Source organism: Pomacea canaliculata, linkage group LG3 (assembly GCF_003073045.1).
Source record: "Pomacea canaliculata isolate SZHN2017 linkage group LG3, ASM307304v1, whole genome shotgun sequence".
Lineage (NCBI taxonomy): Eukaryota > Metazoa > Mollusca > Gastropoda > Architaenioglossa > Ampullariidae > Pomacea > Pomacea canaliculata.
The window spans coordinates 39,952,642-39,968,943 of NC_037592.1; the positions used below are offsets into that span (position 1 = coordinate 39,952,642).

The 16,302-nt window shown below is 39.5% G+C and overlaps 2 protein-coding genes across 2 annotated transcripts in view; both read left to right on the plus strand.

Moving 5' to 3' along the window:
* LOC112559732 (CD109 antigen-like) overlaps nucleotides 1-16,302 on the plus strand; it is a 40,173-nt gene that overhangs the window by 20,326 nt on the left and 3,545 nt on the right. Inside the window, exons 12-30 of the mRNA XM_025231100.1 lie at nucleotides 7,446-7,589; nucleotides 7,862-8,086; nucleotides 8,419-8,517; nucleotides 8,943-9,005; nucleotides 9,177-9,368; nucleotides 9,814-9,963; nucleotides 10,154-10,252; nucleotides 10,767-10,836; nucleotides 11,366-11,386; nucleotides 11,792-11,824; nucleotides 12,115-12,141; nucleotides 12,827-12,850; nucleotides 13,310-13,457; nucleotides 13,627-13,744; nucleotides 14,100-14,213; nucleotides 14,680-14,781; nucleotides 15,150-15,278; nucleotides 15,575-15,719; nucleotides 15,866-16,042. Of these exons, the coding sequence (XP_025086885.1) occupies nucleotides 7,446-7,589; nucleotides 7,862-8,086; nucleotides 8,419-8,517; nucleotides 8,943-9,005; nucleotides 9,177-9,368; nucleotides 9,814-9,963; nucleotides 10,154-10,252; nucleotides 10,767-10,836; nucleotides 11,366-11,386; nucleotides 11,792-11,824; nucleotides 12,115-12,141; nucleotides 12,827-12,850; nucleotides 13,310-13,457; nucleotides 13,627-13,744; nucleotides 14,100-14,213; nucleotides 14,680-14,781; nucleotides 15,150-15,278; nucleotides 15,575-15,719; nucleotides 15,866-16,042 (2,080 nt within the window). The remainder of the gene's footprint in view (nucleotides 1-7,445; nucleotides 7,590-7,861; nucleotides 8,087-8,418; nucleotides 8,518-8,942; nucleotides 9,006-9,176; nucleotides 9,369-9,813; nucleotides 9,964-10,153; nucleotides 10,253-10,766; nucleotides 10,837-11,365; nucleotides 11,387-11,791; nucleotides 11,825-12,114; nucleotides 12,142-12,826; nucleotides 12,851-13,309; nucleotides 13,458-13,626; nucleotides 13,745-14,099; nucleotides 14,214-14,679; nucleotides 14,782-15,149; nucleotides 15,279-15,574; nucleotides 15,720-15,865; nucleotides 16,043-16,302) is intronic.
* Nucleotides 2,507-16,302, plus strand: part of LOC112559733 (CD109 antigen-like) — a 39,377-nt gene continuing 25,581 nt past the window's right edge. Inside the window, 3 exon segments of the mRNA XM_025231101.1 lie at nucleotides 2,507-2,526; nucleotides 2,731-2,908; nucleotides 3,325-3,509. Coding sequence (XP_025086886.1) covers nucleotides 2,739-2,908; nucleotides 3,325-3,509 — 355 coding nt within the window. The 5' untranslated portion in view covers nucleotides 2,507-2,526; nucleotides 2,731-2,738.

Consider the following 16,302-nt stretch of genomic DNA (forward strand, 5'->3'; position numbering starts at 1 on the left):
AATACTGTGCGTTATATTTCAGCTGGATGTCTTCTTCAATACTGAGTCAGACTTCGGAGAACCAGCTTTCGGGGTGTCCACGGTCCTTCTCGATGACTACCTCAACAGTTTTAAGCTCATGACTTGCACTCGGTCAGACTTCTGGATTCAAACACGTTTACTTTCTGATTCACGTGACTTTACTCTTTATCACCCTCTCTCTCCCTCTCCCCCGTTAATAGTCTATTTTCGTTGCTCTTTTTCTCACTCTATTTCATTGCATCTCTTCAAAAACCATAACAGAGTTCACCTTATAAAGTTATTAAGTTACATACTTTCACTATCTCGTCATTTGGCCTACAAACTTATTTCGAATCTGCGTTCTTCAAATGTACCCAAATGTTTGTTTCCTTTTCTGCAATGTCTCAATTATTAATCTCAAAATGTGTCTAGGTGGCTGCTTCCTGGAGAGAGTGGTATGGTGGTACAAGAAGTCGGAATCCCATCAGGCTTTACGCCGGATATGACGAGTGTAGGAAATGTGGCTGGTCTCAAGCGTGTAGAACGAAGAGGGCGCTTCCTGGATGTTTATTTTGACAAGGTTAGAAAGCAAAAAAATTCACATAAAATAATTTCCAATGCCTTGTGTGTTGTCTGTAAATGCTACATATTTATATATTTATATAAAGTAAGCGAGCACTGCTCTTTTGGGTAGTTGAGCTGCAAGCAGAAGGCGGAGTGGTCTTCATCTGTCTGTCATTGTATTCTATTCCTTCAACACATCCACAGTAATCAGTGGAGAGAAACATAATAGTACCCTTTGTTATTTAACTGTCCGTCGTCATCACTATATTTAATTTAATTTTTGACTTGTGTGTGTGTGTCTTCCCAGATCACGAGGAATTCACTGTGCTACACCGTCGTGTTTGACCGCCAGGACAAGGTGGCCCACTCACAGCCCAGCTACGTCATCACACAGGACTACTATGAACCCAGTGCGTTTAACGATTATTTCTCTGTCATTTGTAAAGATATGTTTTCTTATTTCGGCAAACCCTTCTTCTCCTCTCAGCCACACTGTTTTACAAATCGCTTTTTATTTTTCTTCAAAATATGTCAACATTCGAAGCTTTCACGTCCAGCCTGCACCATTTTTAAGAAACATCTTTGATAATCAAACGCACTCATTAGTTCGCCATCTTTCTCCACGAAATACGTTCATGCTAGCCATTGTGTTGTTCGTTTCTTATTGATAACAGTTAAATGAATTAAATTCGAATTATTCCTTGTGTTTAACGATCACCTGACTTTTTCCAGATAACCGAGCGGCCGTTCGCTATCATCCACTGAGCCTCCGTGACGCCAAAGTGTGTGACGTATGCCGTGACTGTTGCTGAGTGTGTTGATGTGCTGGCTCCGTGTGATGTCACCTGACTCGAGTCATCTGAATAAAATATTAGTCACTCTGTACTCTGACTTTTTAACCTCGTGCTGTTTGTTAACGAGCGAGGGAGGAGAGCGACTGGTGATGGTCACGTAAGAGAGAGAGAGACTGAGAGGGCAAACAGCCAACAATTGTGTGTTTCATTATACGAGACCTGAGAAAATGCATCGGTGTATTTTTTTATATTGGTATGGACTATTTAACAAACAAACCAACCAACAAACAAACAAAATTATAAGGGAAAAGAGAAAATTTTCAAACTACTTCATTAACATGACTTAAAGCAGTATCACAGGATTTCTATGTACTACAGTGTCGTTCACACCCGACAAGAAGAGTATATTAAGGTTCTAAACTTATGTTAGCCTTTGTAGAACAGTTCTGACAAGAGAAAAAGGCTTTATACGTTGTGTAACTCCAGTGCATATCCTTCTCATAGAGCTTCAGAGAACTAATTGTTTACATACATGTCAAATAAACATCGAACCTTACTCCAGGTGTAGCACCAGTAGTTTTGACACAAGTAAAAATCCGATGGAATGATGTTGACATCAAGTGGATGAGACATCTGCTGGACTACGTGCAGGTAAACATGTCAAGGACAAAGAAATAGAGGTAATGGAATGGAAGGGTGGGTTATAGGTTGGTCAATGGTTTGAAATCTCTACCTGCTACAAAATATTTCGAAGAAAATAAGACAGGTGTTGCGTAGGTGTAGCTGGGAATAATATGTGCGGAGATCTTTGTTTCTGTAGCCAAAGTACTTTTTCCAATTCCATAAAGGATTCGTAGATGTGTACTTTGCAAAATTTTTTTACACCGGAAGCAAAGGTTTTCTAATCTGTAACGGTTTTCCAAACTAGTGAATGCTGACAACACCTACGCGGCAGATAACGGTGCCTCCACTGACTTGGTATCTCGTTTCAAAACGACACGAGTGGCCTGACATATGTTGCTTTGAGTTGCTGAATAATTTGTGTCAAAGAAAGAGATAAGTTATCCGCTACATCTGTTGTATATAAGACAGAGACTTTGCTCTGAACTCTACAACTTCTCGAGACTGGTAACAACGGTAGGTAACGGACAGACAGGTCAAATATACAGTAAGAGCTTGGACACTTCCAACTATGGTTGATAAAACTGTAACATATATGTTGGATTTGTCTCTCATATAGCAGTAGTTTCTAAAAAAAAGCTTTCTTCTTTAGAACAGTTTTATTCTGAGGAACTTGTCGTACAACTAACCCTGACTTTAGACTTCAAGCCATGTCTATCTCTGGACAGAATATGTATCTGCTCTTTCCTAGGTCTTAAAATGGACGGGGTCCTGGTTTTTCTGGTCCTCTGTGGGACCCTGGCACCTGCACTCAGTGCACTTACTCCTCCTGCAACCTTCCTTCCTTCCAACCCCTACACCACCACTCCAGCCACCCCTCCTCAGACGACGACGAGAGCTGCGACAACCGTGCAGCGCAGTGCCATGAGGTAAGAGTAAACATCCTTAATGTCACACCGATCTCACATAACAACTAACTCTATCACCCAGTGATGAGGGGGACTGTTAAGAACAAAGAGTAACAGCAGAACACGAAATAAACTAAAACACAACCTGTGTTACAGGCCCAGACATTTTGATATAAAGGCGCCACGATACATTTAGACTTTCTCCCTTTCTTCCTTCTCTCTATTCTTCTCTTGCTCTTTTTGTGACAAGCCTGGGTTTTTTATACTAATTAATGTGCTTATTGTAGGTCGAATCTTTGATGTTCAGTCGGGTAAAATAGCGTTTTAATAATCAAATAGGCATGATATTACTGTGAAAGTAGAATACCGTATAAATGAATCTGACGATTACCAAATTATTACATAGGTATATAACTTCTGTCTTTTGACACGTGCAGCGGCACCTACCTGCTGACAGTGCCACAGAAAGCTATACCCGGTTTCAACTTCACCCTGGGGTACGAGTCGTTTGTCGACAGACCGGTGGAGCTCCATGCCAGAATCTATGAGATCGTGTATGATGGTGCGGCGGGTAGATATGCATACCCGACTGTCGTCACCGCTACTGGCTCCTTTGTCAAAGGTCAGTGGACTTCCATTGGTCTGATGTTCAGCACTTATAAACATTTTACAAACAGTCTCTTAACAGTAAACCTTATTTTGCTTTTCAAAAGAAAGGTCGCTGTTAGTAAACAGAGTTTAGACTACTTCAGGAATTATTTATAAAACAGCTAAAATTCACATCGAACTAGTGTTAGTGTTGCATTCGTCGCTTGCAAGTAGCTTTGATAATACTATTTGACCCAGGGTAGATTTTCAAAGTGTTTTAAAAAAATAGATACGCTATAACATTTACATTTTTGTGGATAATTTTTATGGATGATGATTTATACTTTGGCGGTTATCGTCATTTATAAAGATTGGACTTATTTAATTTCTTTACTTTTAAATATAAATGATGAAAACAAATAAATTGTCTTTATACGGCAGCATACAAGACTGGATTATTAATTCTTGAAGATTAAGACAGCTTGGTGCTTTGTTTCAGGTCAACCTGGTGTACTGGAACTACTTGTAAGTCCAAAATCTCTTTTTGCCGGTTGTTTGTTGTATTTACCTTGTTGTCTGATAAACAAGTCATTACAGTCCAATTGTTACTTTCTACACAAACATGTAAAATGTTTTTCTTACTGTGAATGCTTGTCTTTCAGCTACCTTCTAATCTAAGACAAGGGAACTATTACTGGGAGGTCGGCTGTGACGACTGCGATTTTCTCTTATCTTCGTCTTTCAACGACTTTGTACATCCCACAAAATACTTTGTAAGTCAGGGCATGACCCTGACCTATGACGTCACAACCATCCTGGTACAGACGGACAAAGCTATCTACAAGCCGGGACAACTTGGTAAGTATGTTTGTTATCGGATTATTTATTACTTGACTTGAATCATTTATCATCAGCAGATACTTGTGGAGGGGCAGGCAACAAACAAATGAAAATAAATCGTAAATAAACGTGCCGTGATCTGTAGAACCATCAAAAGGAATTTGTTGTAGAATAGCTTTTTCATATAATTCTAATCCCATACTTGTGACAATATGCCATTCAGACTCAAGTACAAAAGCTTTTGAAATGACGAGAGGAAACCTAGTCATCTGTGTGTTGTCTATGTTCCTACGCATGCGCTGTAACACTGTGATATGATATCATAATAAAGACAGAAGACAGCGATGAAATATCGATGAATGGGGGGATGGCAGAGGAAACAGAGAAAGATGCAAATAATTTTGACAAACCCGCATACAAGTCCGACGTACATTGTAACTGTAATAACATTTTATTGTGCAGTGCATTACAGGGTGTTTGCAGTGTACCCAGACCTCAGGATGTACACTGGAAAATTCCAGATAGAAGTTTCGGTAAGAGCTTTATCACAGTTCCCATAAAACATTTCCCAACCTTTCATTTGCTTTATCGACTAACCAAAAACAATTTTACTAATTTGCTTTATATTAATTTAGTGATATTTAAGTTAATTGCACAGTTTCCCATGTTAACTAGTAATTATCACTTTTCCAGTTCCTTTGAAGAATAATTTAGAAATTAAGTATAATTAATGCATCAAGGTACTGTAATAATTCCTAAAATTATGATATCCTGTTTTAGACATTACATACAGATCTTTGAATATATGCGTTACAAAACTCTGTATTTGATAATTTAGTTCTTTAAACTAGACCAAAGTTTTTAAGAAATATTAAAAATCAACAGGAACATCCATCTTAAAATGGTCAGGTTGGTCTTTAGAATTAATTAAGCCATTTTAAGTCAACGTTTATGAAAAGTTCTAAAATTGTAGAAACGCTTAACCTTTGAAAGACATTGTTGTCTACAGGATCCTAATGGAAATAAGATTCAGAGACTGTCGGAAGTGTCCGGAACACAAGGTGTAGTGGAAGGAAGTCTAGGGTTAGCCGACAAGCCTCTCTTTGGAGACTGGACAATCTCGGTAGAAATTCAGGTAAGAAGATTTGCCTCTACATCAAATATTTAAGCATTAATCATCATATCTTTGTATATATGTGTGTCTTATGTGCATCGGCTTTTGCGAACGCAGGTGTGTGGTCATCGTCACACAAGAATATTCGTCCAGCGTCGTTTGCAAATTTGAAAAAAAAAATGTTAGAGCGATCCGGTTACTATTTAGAGTTTCTGTGACTTACCATCTAAGAAGATATTTTCTTTTCAGACAACAACACGTTCTGACTCGTATTCTAAGAAGTTCACGGTGCAGGAATACAGTAAGTACTGAAAATTCTAATGTAATACGAAGTAAGTTTTAGCACTGCAACTGAAAAATATTTCATTTGCTCACTTGTTTTATGGATAGTATTATGACAAATATGTCCCTGTGTCAACTGATTTGAGAAACTGTCAGGTTGTTCTCTTTAAAATTATTCCAGACTTGCCGAGATTTGAGGTCAAAGTTGACGTACCGTCCTACGTGCTGCTTACGGACGAAGACCTGAAGGGATCCGTCAAGGCCACGTAAGTGTTTCTACCCCGTGATTGCTTATTGTTGTCGCGGCGGTAAACACAAGTTTATACTAGATCTTCAAAGGTAGATTGAAAAAAACTTTTCTTCTTGAAAAATATAATAATAAATAAACAACTTATAATTCTGTTGCTGTCTATAAGTCTATTTATTCCCTTTTTACTTATAAACACGAGTAAATATAGAACAGGAAGGATTGGTTAAGAATAATTATATGTAGGATGGATTTTGTGATGAGTGACTGAATGTGATGGCCATGGATACAAGCGAGGAGGAATAACCACAGAGTGAGAGAGGTATAAATTGCTGTACATATTTTAGTTGGGTGTTCAAGCCTCCAGACGTCAAGGTGTGGTTTGTTTGCAGCTACACGTTTGGTCAGCCGGTGAAAGGCATGGCGGAGCTCCACGTGTCCTCCATGGCGGGGCTGGACTACTGCGGCAAGGAACCTCCCTTCATGCAGATCGCATTTGACGTCAGTATACCGTTGTTGTTTCTGTTTTTTGACGTCAGTATGCCCTTGTTTGCTTTGTTTGCTGACGTCAGTATACGGACTTGTTTCAGCTCTTGACGTCAGTCTATGATCTTGTTTCTGCTTTTGACGTCATTATACGGACTTGTTTCTGCTTTTGACGTCATTATGCGAGTTTGTCTGAGCTCGTGTTTAGGACAAAAATATACTCACCTGTCTTATCTCAAGAGCCAAGTAAATAAAAAATGTTTTATTCAGACAGTTTGACACACGTGTACGTTGATAACGGTTGTTATACATACACATTCTTTACCTGCAGTTTAATATATATGAACTTTTCATCAGACTCAACCTCTACCAGATATGTTTATTTACTTACATAGACACATTTAATTTTTGCTGACGTAATTCGTTAATTTTCCGATCCTTTAGAAGCCACAAGCAATGTTTCTGTCCTTTGTGTGCAGATTGACGGAGAAGCAAAGTTTTCAGTACCCCGGGTAGACATCAACCGAGTGTGGCACTTACGATGGTTCTCAGATTAAGGTGCGTATGAAACAGAAAATCCACACACAGGAAGCAATAAAGTGGGAAAATCATCAAATATACATTTTTTTTAAAAAGCGTTTATAGTGTGTACATTTTCTTTTCTTTCTTAGCTTCAGTCACATGTTGTCATGTTACATCCTTTCTCTCTATTTTGAAGAAAAGCTAAATTTTTCATGACTAAACAACTCAATACCCTACAAACGATTTTGAGTTGCAGTCAAATAATCGTGTTTTGTACATTTATATATATATCTTAGCTATTCTCCCTCCACAAGCGTTCAAGAGATTTCGCTTGGTTACACTGTTCGCACTGATTAAAATAAACAGCCACGACTTTGTAAAAGACTTTAAATATTTTTAATTAGCAGTACAAATTGAGTGGCTAATCTGTTAAACTAAGCCAATTGGTAAGTAAATGTTTCACAAACACCTGTGTCCAGGTGACGGCCATTGTGAAGGAGACGTTGACGGACGTGAAGCTGCAGGGGTCGGCGGTGGTGACCTACAGGAGCACGCCGTACAAAGTGACCATACTGGACAACACGCCTGGTGTCTTCAAGCCTGGACTTCCATTCAGTGTCTTCGTGAGTGTCCATGTCTATCACCATCACTCCAAATGGAACACGTCCATAATATGTGCTAGCACATTAATTCACTTTTAACTTACAAGATATTATTGTTCTTTATTAAATGCTTGAATTTGATGTTTCTAATTTAGGTATTTACTTTAGTTTTACTCCTAACTTACTGAGTGGTATATTTATCGTGTAATTCTGAACGCTGTTCATAGGAGTGAGGTCTACAGTTACTAATCAGGTTCAGTGACCATCGCCTGCTTTATCTTGCTTTTGCACAGGCCAAGGCTTCAATGCAAGACGACAGTCCAGTGGCTGGTGCCACCACCATGACCATCTTCACAATGGCTCACTACAACATCCCCGCGGACAACAGCTTCCTGTACGGGGTGTCACAGTTCACGGGTACCTACCCGTTGCCAGTAAGGACGATTGATGTTCCTCCATCCGGTGTAGTCAAGATCGACATCGACATCCCCTCCAACGCCACCTCGCTTGACGTCACTGTGAGTTTCTTGGGTATTTCGGGTGTGACTGAGGGGAGTCTGGGATATTTCTCTCCATCAGTTTCCTTTGTCTTATATGTTGATGTCTTCCTCCCTCTCTCTCCACCTGCCTGCATGCGTGTGTTCCGGTCTATGCTTTCACTTCACTGTAACATTAACATCTTCAGAATCTCTAACAGCTGAATACACTAACTTTACTACCATTATACTAGTATTTTTTTTTTTTAAAATGCGAAATTATCATGTCAGTCAAGGTCTATTGCGTTTTCTTTAGAGGTGATTACATGCAATAACTTGTTGTCCAATTTCTTTGTCTTTAAATATTTCAACAGGTGGATTTTAAAGGTGTGACAGCCATCAAGAACATTTACAAAATGTTCTCTATCAGCAATAATTATCTGCAACTAACCCTTCTCGACAAAAACCTTAAGGTAGTTTATACTCAATTTAATAGATTAATCGTTTTTATTTATAAAAGACAAAAAATAACACACCTGCTTGAGATCTTTGAATGACGCGATGGTAAAGAAAATCAGAATTCCTGTAATTAAACCCTGTATATATACTTCATTCATCATCACCTTGATTAAAGTATAACGTTCTAAAGAAGCTGTGTAAGACGAATATTTATGATGAACATTTTGTTAGTGTCGCCTTCTACATGTAAAACACAGCATTGACGTATTACTCAGAAATAATCACGTGACCTACAAAAGGACTGATGCTTATAGTGTGTGTTCTAGGGAAAAACCGTAATGTTTGATGCAGATTTTCTGAAAAAGACCTCACGTCTTAATAAGTAATTTTCTTGTATGAACTGCAATTTGCAATTAATTAATGATCAAATCTTGTTCAGAGTGGACAAACAGCCCGCATTCAGGCGAAGGCTACGGAGCCCATTGGTCGCCTGTGGTACCAGGTAAATTCAAAAAATATTCGCTAAATAAATATGTGATTGATAGTTCATTGTTACATTATGATAGAAATTTTGCGACTACTGAAAATATGAGTGATGGGTATTTTCTCTACTATGACTGAGAACACTACTTGCCTTTGTAGTCTATGATTTCAGATGTCCTCTGTCCCGTAGGTTCTTTCCAGAGGAATAGTCTACGAAGCCACCAGCGTGGACGCTAAAGGTCAACACTTGCTGGTCATTACCATTCCAGTGACCCCTGACCTGGCGCCAACCGCCCACATGATGGCCTACTACGTGCGCCCTGACCTAGAAATCGTGGCGGACAGCATCGCCTTCAACGTCGATGGAATCTTTGAAAACGAGGTGAGAATAGAAAGATTCTAGTACAGTACTAGTAATCATTACCTATATTCTGTATCTGTTTGCTTTCTTTCGTACCTTTGAATTCCCTGTGCTCCCACCCATTAACCATTCTATCGACTATTACTGAATGTTTGTTTTAAAATATAGTTATTTTCCTCTTAAAGTAATGCCGACAAATGTACATGGCTAAATTATTTCAAAAATATTCCTATATGGAGACCTTTGTCGGCTACTGTATACGTCAAAAATTAACAGGCTAAGAAACGAAATAATGATAACACAAAATGTGTAAACATGTTAGATGTGTCTGCAAGAATAAAGGCTCACAACTTTACAGCAACAGCAATATTTGAACGCCCGTTGCCAAATAAAGAAAATTGTGTATCTACTTCCACTAACTATATCTCTGTTCCATGATGAAACTATTTCAAACGCACCTGTACAGGTAACTCTGGAACTCAGCACCAACAAAAGCGAGCCGCACACTGACCTGGATGTCTACCTCACCGCTGACCCTGACTCCATGGTCTACTTGCTCGCTGTCGACCAGAGTGTCCTACTCATGAAAACCGGAAACGACGTCACACCAGACGAGGCCAGTGTGACCTCCCTTTGTTATGTTCACTGATTAGCAGTCACACGTTACTGTAGCAATGAAAACATAGACAAGTTTGACATCCTTTGAGTAAACGTATAAGTCCACAGAAGCACTGCTAAAGGACGATGGACTATTAGTACAAACAAAACCTTTGTCGAACGACCCAGTAATTGTGTTTCCTGTCCAGGTGGCAGACGCAGCTGCGAGCTACAGTGTAGGCAAGAAGCCATCCGACTCCGAATTCGCTCTTTCCCTCAGTCAGCAAAACATCGCAGGTACCATCCAGGTAATCCACAGTTAGTGATCATACTAGAGTGTTGTGATATTTTCTTACCTACTTAGGATTTCAGTTCACTCTTCTTATAGGAAACCAATCATGACTGAAGCCAGGTGCACGGCATTTCGCTATTCAACAACGGGATGTTTAATTACTGCAATTGTTTTTGTAAAGTGTGTGTAATATAATCAGTTCACCTGAATTATTTGGCGTCAGCAATCCAGCTACAGCCTGCAAACTGGTTGCTGATAAGCATGAATAATGTGGACAGTGCCTGTGATTGTATAAAGAAATGTTGAGAATGTTTGAGATCAAGACAAAACAACGGAAACATAACTGAAGGCTTGCTGACATGACACTATACAGGGTGACACTTGCAGAGACACAGTCTGTCACTCCTTTTGTCTTCACCACTGTTTTGAGTTGGCCTGAGCAAACATAAGCAACACGATTTTGAAATTTTATAAAAGTCAATGCTTTGGAAGCAACATGATTTTCCAAACCACATTTTTTTCATTCACAGGGAGCCGGTGTTAGTGTTCTCTCGGATGCAAATCTTTATGCGACTTCTGCTCCTACAGGTGAACTACCAAGTAAGTACAAACTCTTCTTATTATTCTAGTGAAGTGCAAACTGTGCATTTAGGCCAACAGGATTGTTTTTTGTCAATGTTTTGTTTATTTGTTTCCTTTTTGTTTCTCGCTTTTTGACTTTGTGTTTTGTTTGTGTGTGTGTTTGTGTTTGTTTGTTTGTTTGGGTTTTTTTTTTTTTTTTTTTTGCATGGCGTACTATTCTGCTCTTAGAGATAAGAGAGAATTCTTTGTTGCTGTTTCCTTTTTTCGCTTTCTAAAGGCTTAAATTATAATGACTTCTGATTGTGGCATTTGCTGATATGATAGTCATTAGTGTATTATTTATTTGTGGTGTTATAGTGCTCTAAGAAGTGTACTTACATGTAGTCGCTATATCTTTTATATTTTATTATCATTATTATTTGAGACATGTTTGTGACAGTCATTTATGACAGGTTTGTGAGAACTAATGTTTAATGTTTAAGGCAACCATTTTTGGCTCGTTTACGACTACCATTTGGTAATTTTTATTATTCTTGCTTTTTTACAGAGGATCCATCAATTTACGGACGTACGTATTGATAATGTAAAATTAACAATAATATACATTTACTTTATTGTTCATATTCTAAGGTAGGAACTCTACGGGTAATATTTATAGATGCTCACGCACGCTGTAAGACAGGAATTTCCATTATTTACTGAGACAGGGGACGAAATTCTTCATAAAAATAATTCATAAAAATACATGTCAAAGGAGATAAACTTGTTCTGTCAAATAGACAACCCTGTTTCTACGTACAGAGGTTGGAACATAAACTCACAAGGAATGTTGACAGAATTTTGAAGTGAATATTTTCTGCTAAATAAGTAGAAGCCAAAAAGAAATAAATAAACAACAACAACAACAAAAATATTAAACTCAGAAAATAAGTTTTTATCACATCAGTTATTTTTCTTTCTTTCTTTCTCACAGCTGATGTACATGTACTAGCCACCCTACCACCACGTAAGTCTAAATAGCATTATGATATTAATAATAAAACGCGGACACGAACACACGTAAGCATGTACACATGCGCACACACGTGTGTCTGCTTTCTGTATGTATTCATACAAGTATGTATTTATATGTGTTTTGTATAGGCTGTGTGCTAAGTGTTAATAATTTGTGAACATAATCGTAAATGTTGAGTTATGTTGTATAGTTAAAGTTTAAGCTTATGTCTCTCAACATTTTATCCACATGATAAAGATCTTAATATATTCTCTTTTTTTTTTTCTCTGGCTGCTGTTTAGTCCCTAATCTATTTCCAGGTGGTGTGGGTTAGTATGAATTTGTTTTTCTCTTCGTTATTTTGTTTGTATTTCACCTGTCTGCTTCTTCTATTGGCGGTGTGGTGGCGAGACGGTTAGCGCCTGTCACCAATGCATTGAAGGTTGGCTGTCTTGGGTTCAGATCTCGTCTTGGGCACGCGGTTCTTTCTCTGCATGTGGCATCTGTAAAGCACCGATGAACCTTAGAACATCAAACCCACTTCCCTGCTTCTGTAAAATATTATAAGAAAACATTGTCATAGTAAGAGCTGCAAGATTCCGATGATCTAAGAAGAGACAATCATCATGCAAGTTTTTTCTTCTTCTCCTTTATCATCATCGTTGTCATCATCATAGTAATCGTCGTCGCCATCATCGTTTCATTACCTTCTTCTCGTGCCGCTTCTTCTCTTCCTCCATGAGCTACACCCTCTGACGCAGGATACGACAATGACATTTACACAAAATCCGTCTGTCGCTGTTTTCTACTATTTTGCTCCCATGCTCTCTTTTTCTTCTACCTCCCTCAGATTTCTACAAAATTTCCTCCGACTGTACTGGTGACATTGAAATATTCTCACACCTTTGAGTGTACTTGAGGTCAGGATGTATTTGTAAGGTTAACTTTCCTGACTATTTATTTAATACATAATAGAAAAGACATATTATAACGATTGCGATATTTGATTTGCAGATTCGGGGTTTATGAGACCTGAAGGTATAATATTTTTACTTTTTTCCTTTATTTATTTTTTCTTTGTTTGTTTCCTCTTCGTTCCTATCATTACACATAAAAACCACGGACGTGTATAGGTGGACTGCTGTCTGTCTGCCGAGACCAACGCTTAGCCTCTTGCAAAGTTTTCCGCTGTTAGTCTCGGCGAACCTAAATAATGAATGTGACTAAACCGGAAGCTTTGTACAAACCTGCCTCGTTATAGTAATTAACTGAAAAAAAAATCGTTTGCAAGCAGTCCAATAATACAAATTCGTGTACAAACTGTAAAGTGCGTATAGGCAGCAAAGCTTCAAACTAATCACGATGTTCATCATCACGGGAACAAACAGCTTGTTTACTAATGAAGTCAGAGTTGTCGGTCTGTGCACGTGTTCAGACGCGTTGTAGCTGGTCACACCATGGAGCTCACTCAGTGTTCATACGATGTTGTTCCTACAGCACACCTGCCTATGTTCTCTACAACGCCATCGCTCAACGGACTTATGGGAGGCTCTATGGACGCACTGAAAAATCAGCCTCTACAGGAGGTAGAGCGGGTGCGCAACCTGTTCCCCGAGACCTGGCTCTGGCTGAACCAGACAGTCGGGTAGGTTCACACACACACAAAATGTAAATTTACTGTAATCTTTTTAGGCTTAAGATGGTAATTAATTAATTAATTAATTATTCACCCGATCATAAATAAAAAACGTTGTATAAGTCACCGCGAGCTCCTAGCACTTACAATGTCGAACTAATGGCGATTCTCTTAACAGACGCAATGGCACGGCCACGATTCACACCACAGTCCCAGACACCATCACCTCCTGGATCACCACAGCCTTCGCCACCAACCTGCAGTCTGGCCTGGGAATCACTTCATCTGCTGCTAAGGTACCCGGTGTACAAGACTTCTTCTCTTCATAACTATTAAGGAGAATTTTTAGATAAAATCTGAAGCTTTGAAAAGCTTTCCCTACGTTCTGGGTGAATAACTTTTGCTGGAATTTTGTGTCTGTACTTTAGGGATTTTGAGTTTTCTTGCCTGACTTCTTGTCACTTCTTGTTGACCAGAAAACACACAAATGTGCATAGAATACAGCGCTTAACGTTGTTGTTACGTGGTTGGGGCGTTGATGGGAACAAGGCAGTGTCTGTCTGAGATGTCCAGTGCTTGTCGTTGTGTAAATTAACGGAGTGCATGGGATGCGGAGAATATTATCTGGTTGCATCTTTCACCTGTCATCAGTTGACGGTCTTCCGCTCCTTCTTCGTGAGTCTCACCCTGCCTACGTCAGTCATCAGGGGAGAGTACGTTGTGGTGCAGGCCAGCGTCTTTAATTACCTCCCTTCAGACGTGTCGGTAAGCCTTCTCTCAGCTCTTGCATGAGGGAGAGAGAGCCTAAATAAACTATAAGCGATTATTTCAACAAGTCAAACCCCAGTAAGTTTGTGAGTGATAAGGAGAGAAATAACAACCTGGATAATCCACTCCAGGTCTCTTAGTACCGGAATTAATTAATATTCACTTTACTAGGGCGTGCCAAATATCATCCACAATACTGATGTAAACTTTATTTATTAAATGAAAAAATAACGCCTTTTCAAGATCATTCCCTTCATTTTCAACGAACTTTAGTTGCGCAAGCTTCTGTATGTCATAAGAAAAATGCTTTAGTAAGCAGCGAGCCACCCAAGCATAGCTGCCTGCAGTTCTTGGCTGGAGGTCAATGGACAAACCTTTGACTGACAACTTTGACTGACAACACCAGTGTAATTGTTGCAGGTACTAGTGACATCTTTGACTGACATCAGTCTACTTATTGCAGGTACTGGTGACACTGCCAGCCTCTCACGAGTACTCCAGTGTCGTCATCACGTCCGATGGAAGTGAGGCGATTGATTCAGGAGACCAAGAACGTGCAGTGACCGTGAGTGTCGAGTTCTAAGAAACTTTCTGATTAGTCTAAAATGTTCTTACACAGGTGGCGCTGTGCAGTAGAATTATACGGAAATCGAGAGCACACAGACACTTAAAATTTTTCTTAGAGTGTTTGTCAGCATATTGCACTTCCGGCGTGTTGTTTGTTTGAATGTTGCACGAATGCTTGGATGTAGGATTATTTTGTGATTAATAGACGTTTGGCTTCAGTTTTTCTGAATATTTTGTGTATTGTTTATTTGACAAATTTTGATTACATTTACGTTAATGCCCTTTACTGGAATGTTTAGCAGATGTGTAGAAGAAAGAAAGCGTGGGATCTCGGTCTGACAATATTTTTACCACGTGTGTCTGCAGGTGAAGTCTAACGAGCAGGCTGTGGTGTACTTCCCCATCATCCCCACGGCCCTGGGAGCCATCGACATCGAGGTGTCCGCCAGGTCCACGCTGGCTGCTGACGCCGAACGTCGACAACTCAACGTTGAGGTGATGAGTTAATTTTACTCCTTACATCATCATCGTCGTCATCGTCATCATCATCATCATCTTTCCATCAAACCAAGCAAACTATCTCAAAATTGTAATTTCATATTTCTCTTTCATAATTTGAATGGGTCTGTCGAGTTCGCCCACAGTCCGAGGTCCCTGTGTCATCACACTTACCACACTCATTCTCTGACTCCTAAACAGTCGGCAGCTCCAAACATCGCACATTGTACACACCTGCCAGTTCTAACAAATGGCGCCCGTCCTTTTATTAAAACCTTATTTGTGTTTCCCAGGCTGAAGGCGTGCCCAACGAGTTCAGTATCCCGGTCTTTATCAACCTCGGTCCTAACGGTTCGGACACCTTCACCCAGACATTCCCCATCACCGTGCCTAGCGACGTCGTGGAAGGTTCCTCCAGGTCACGAATAAAGGTCACAGGTAAGTCCTTTGTGACAGCTGTGACAATGCACCGTTACTGAACATGATACAAAAGTTATCTTACATACAATAGCATTCTCTAAGTTTCGGCCACAAATTTCTGTTCCTGGTACAAGAAATAAAAATAAACTCTCCGCTTTGTTTAGGGGACATTTTGGGACCCAGCGTTGATGGTCTCGACACTCTTCTGCGCATGCCTACTGGATGTGGCGAGCAGAACATGATCAGGATGGCGCCTAACCTCTACGTCTCCAATTATCTCAAGGCCACAGGACAGATGACCTCTGACCTTGCAATACGAATCAAGAATCTTCTAGAAACAGGTATTACTTCTAGGCACTTCTATTGAAGAACGTATTAAGTTTAAATTAACTAAGAACTTTATTTACTCGATATTAAGTTTCTAGCCCATGTCTTGCCCAGGTACTTCTCGTGTATTTTATTTTATATTTAATGTCAGACTACCCCGTGTACATCTCTTATGAGGTATTTGCGTCCTTCAATCAACTTCGTCAACATTAGTTTCTAACACATGGAAGCTAATGTGTCCGATTTATCGGGTTTAGGTGTCGCTGTTGCCAGG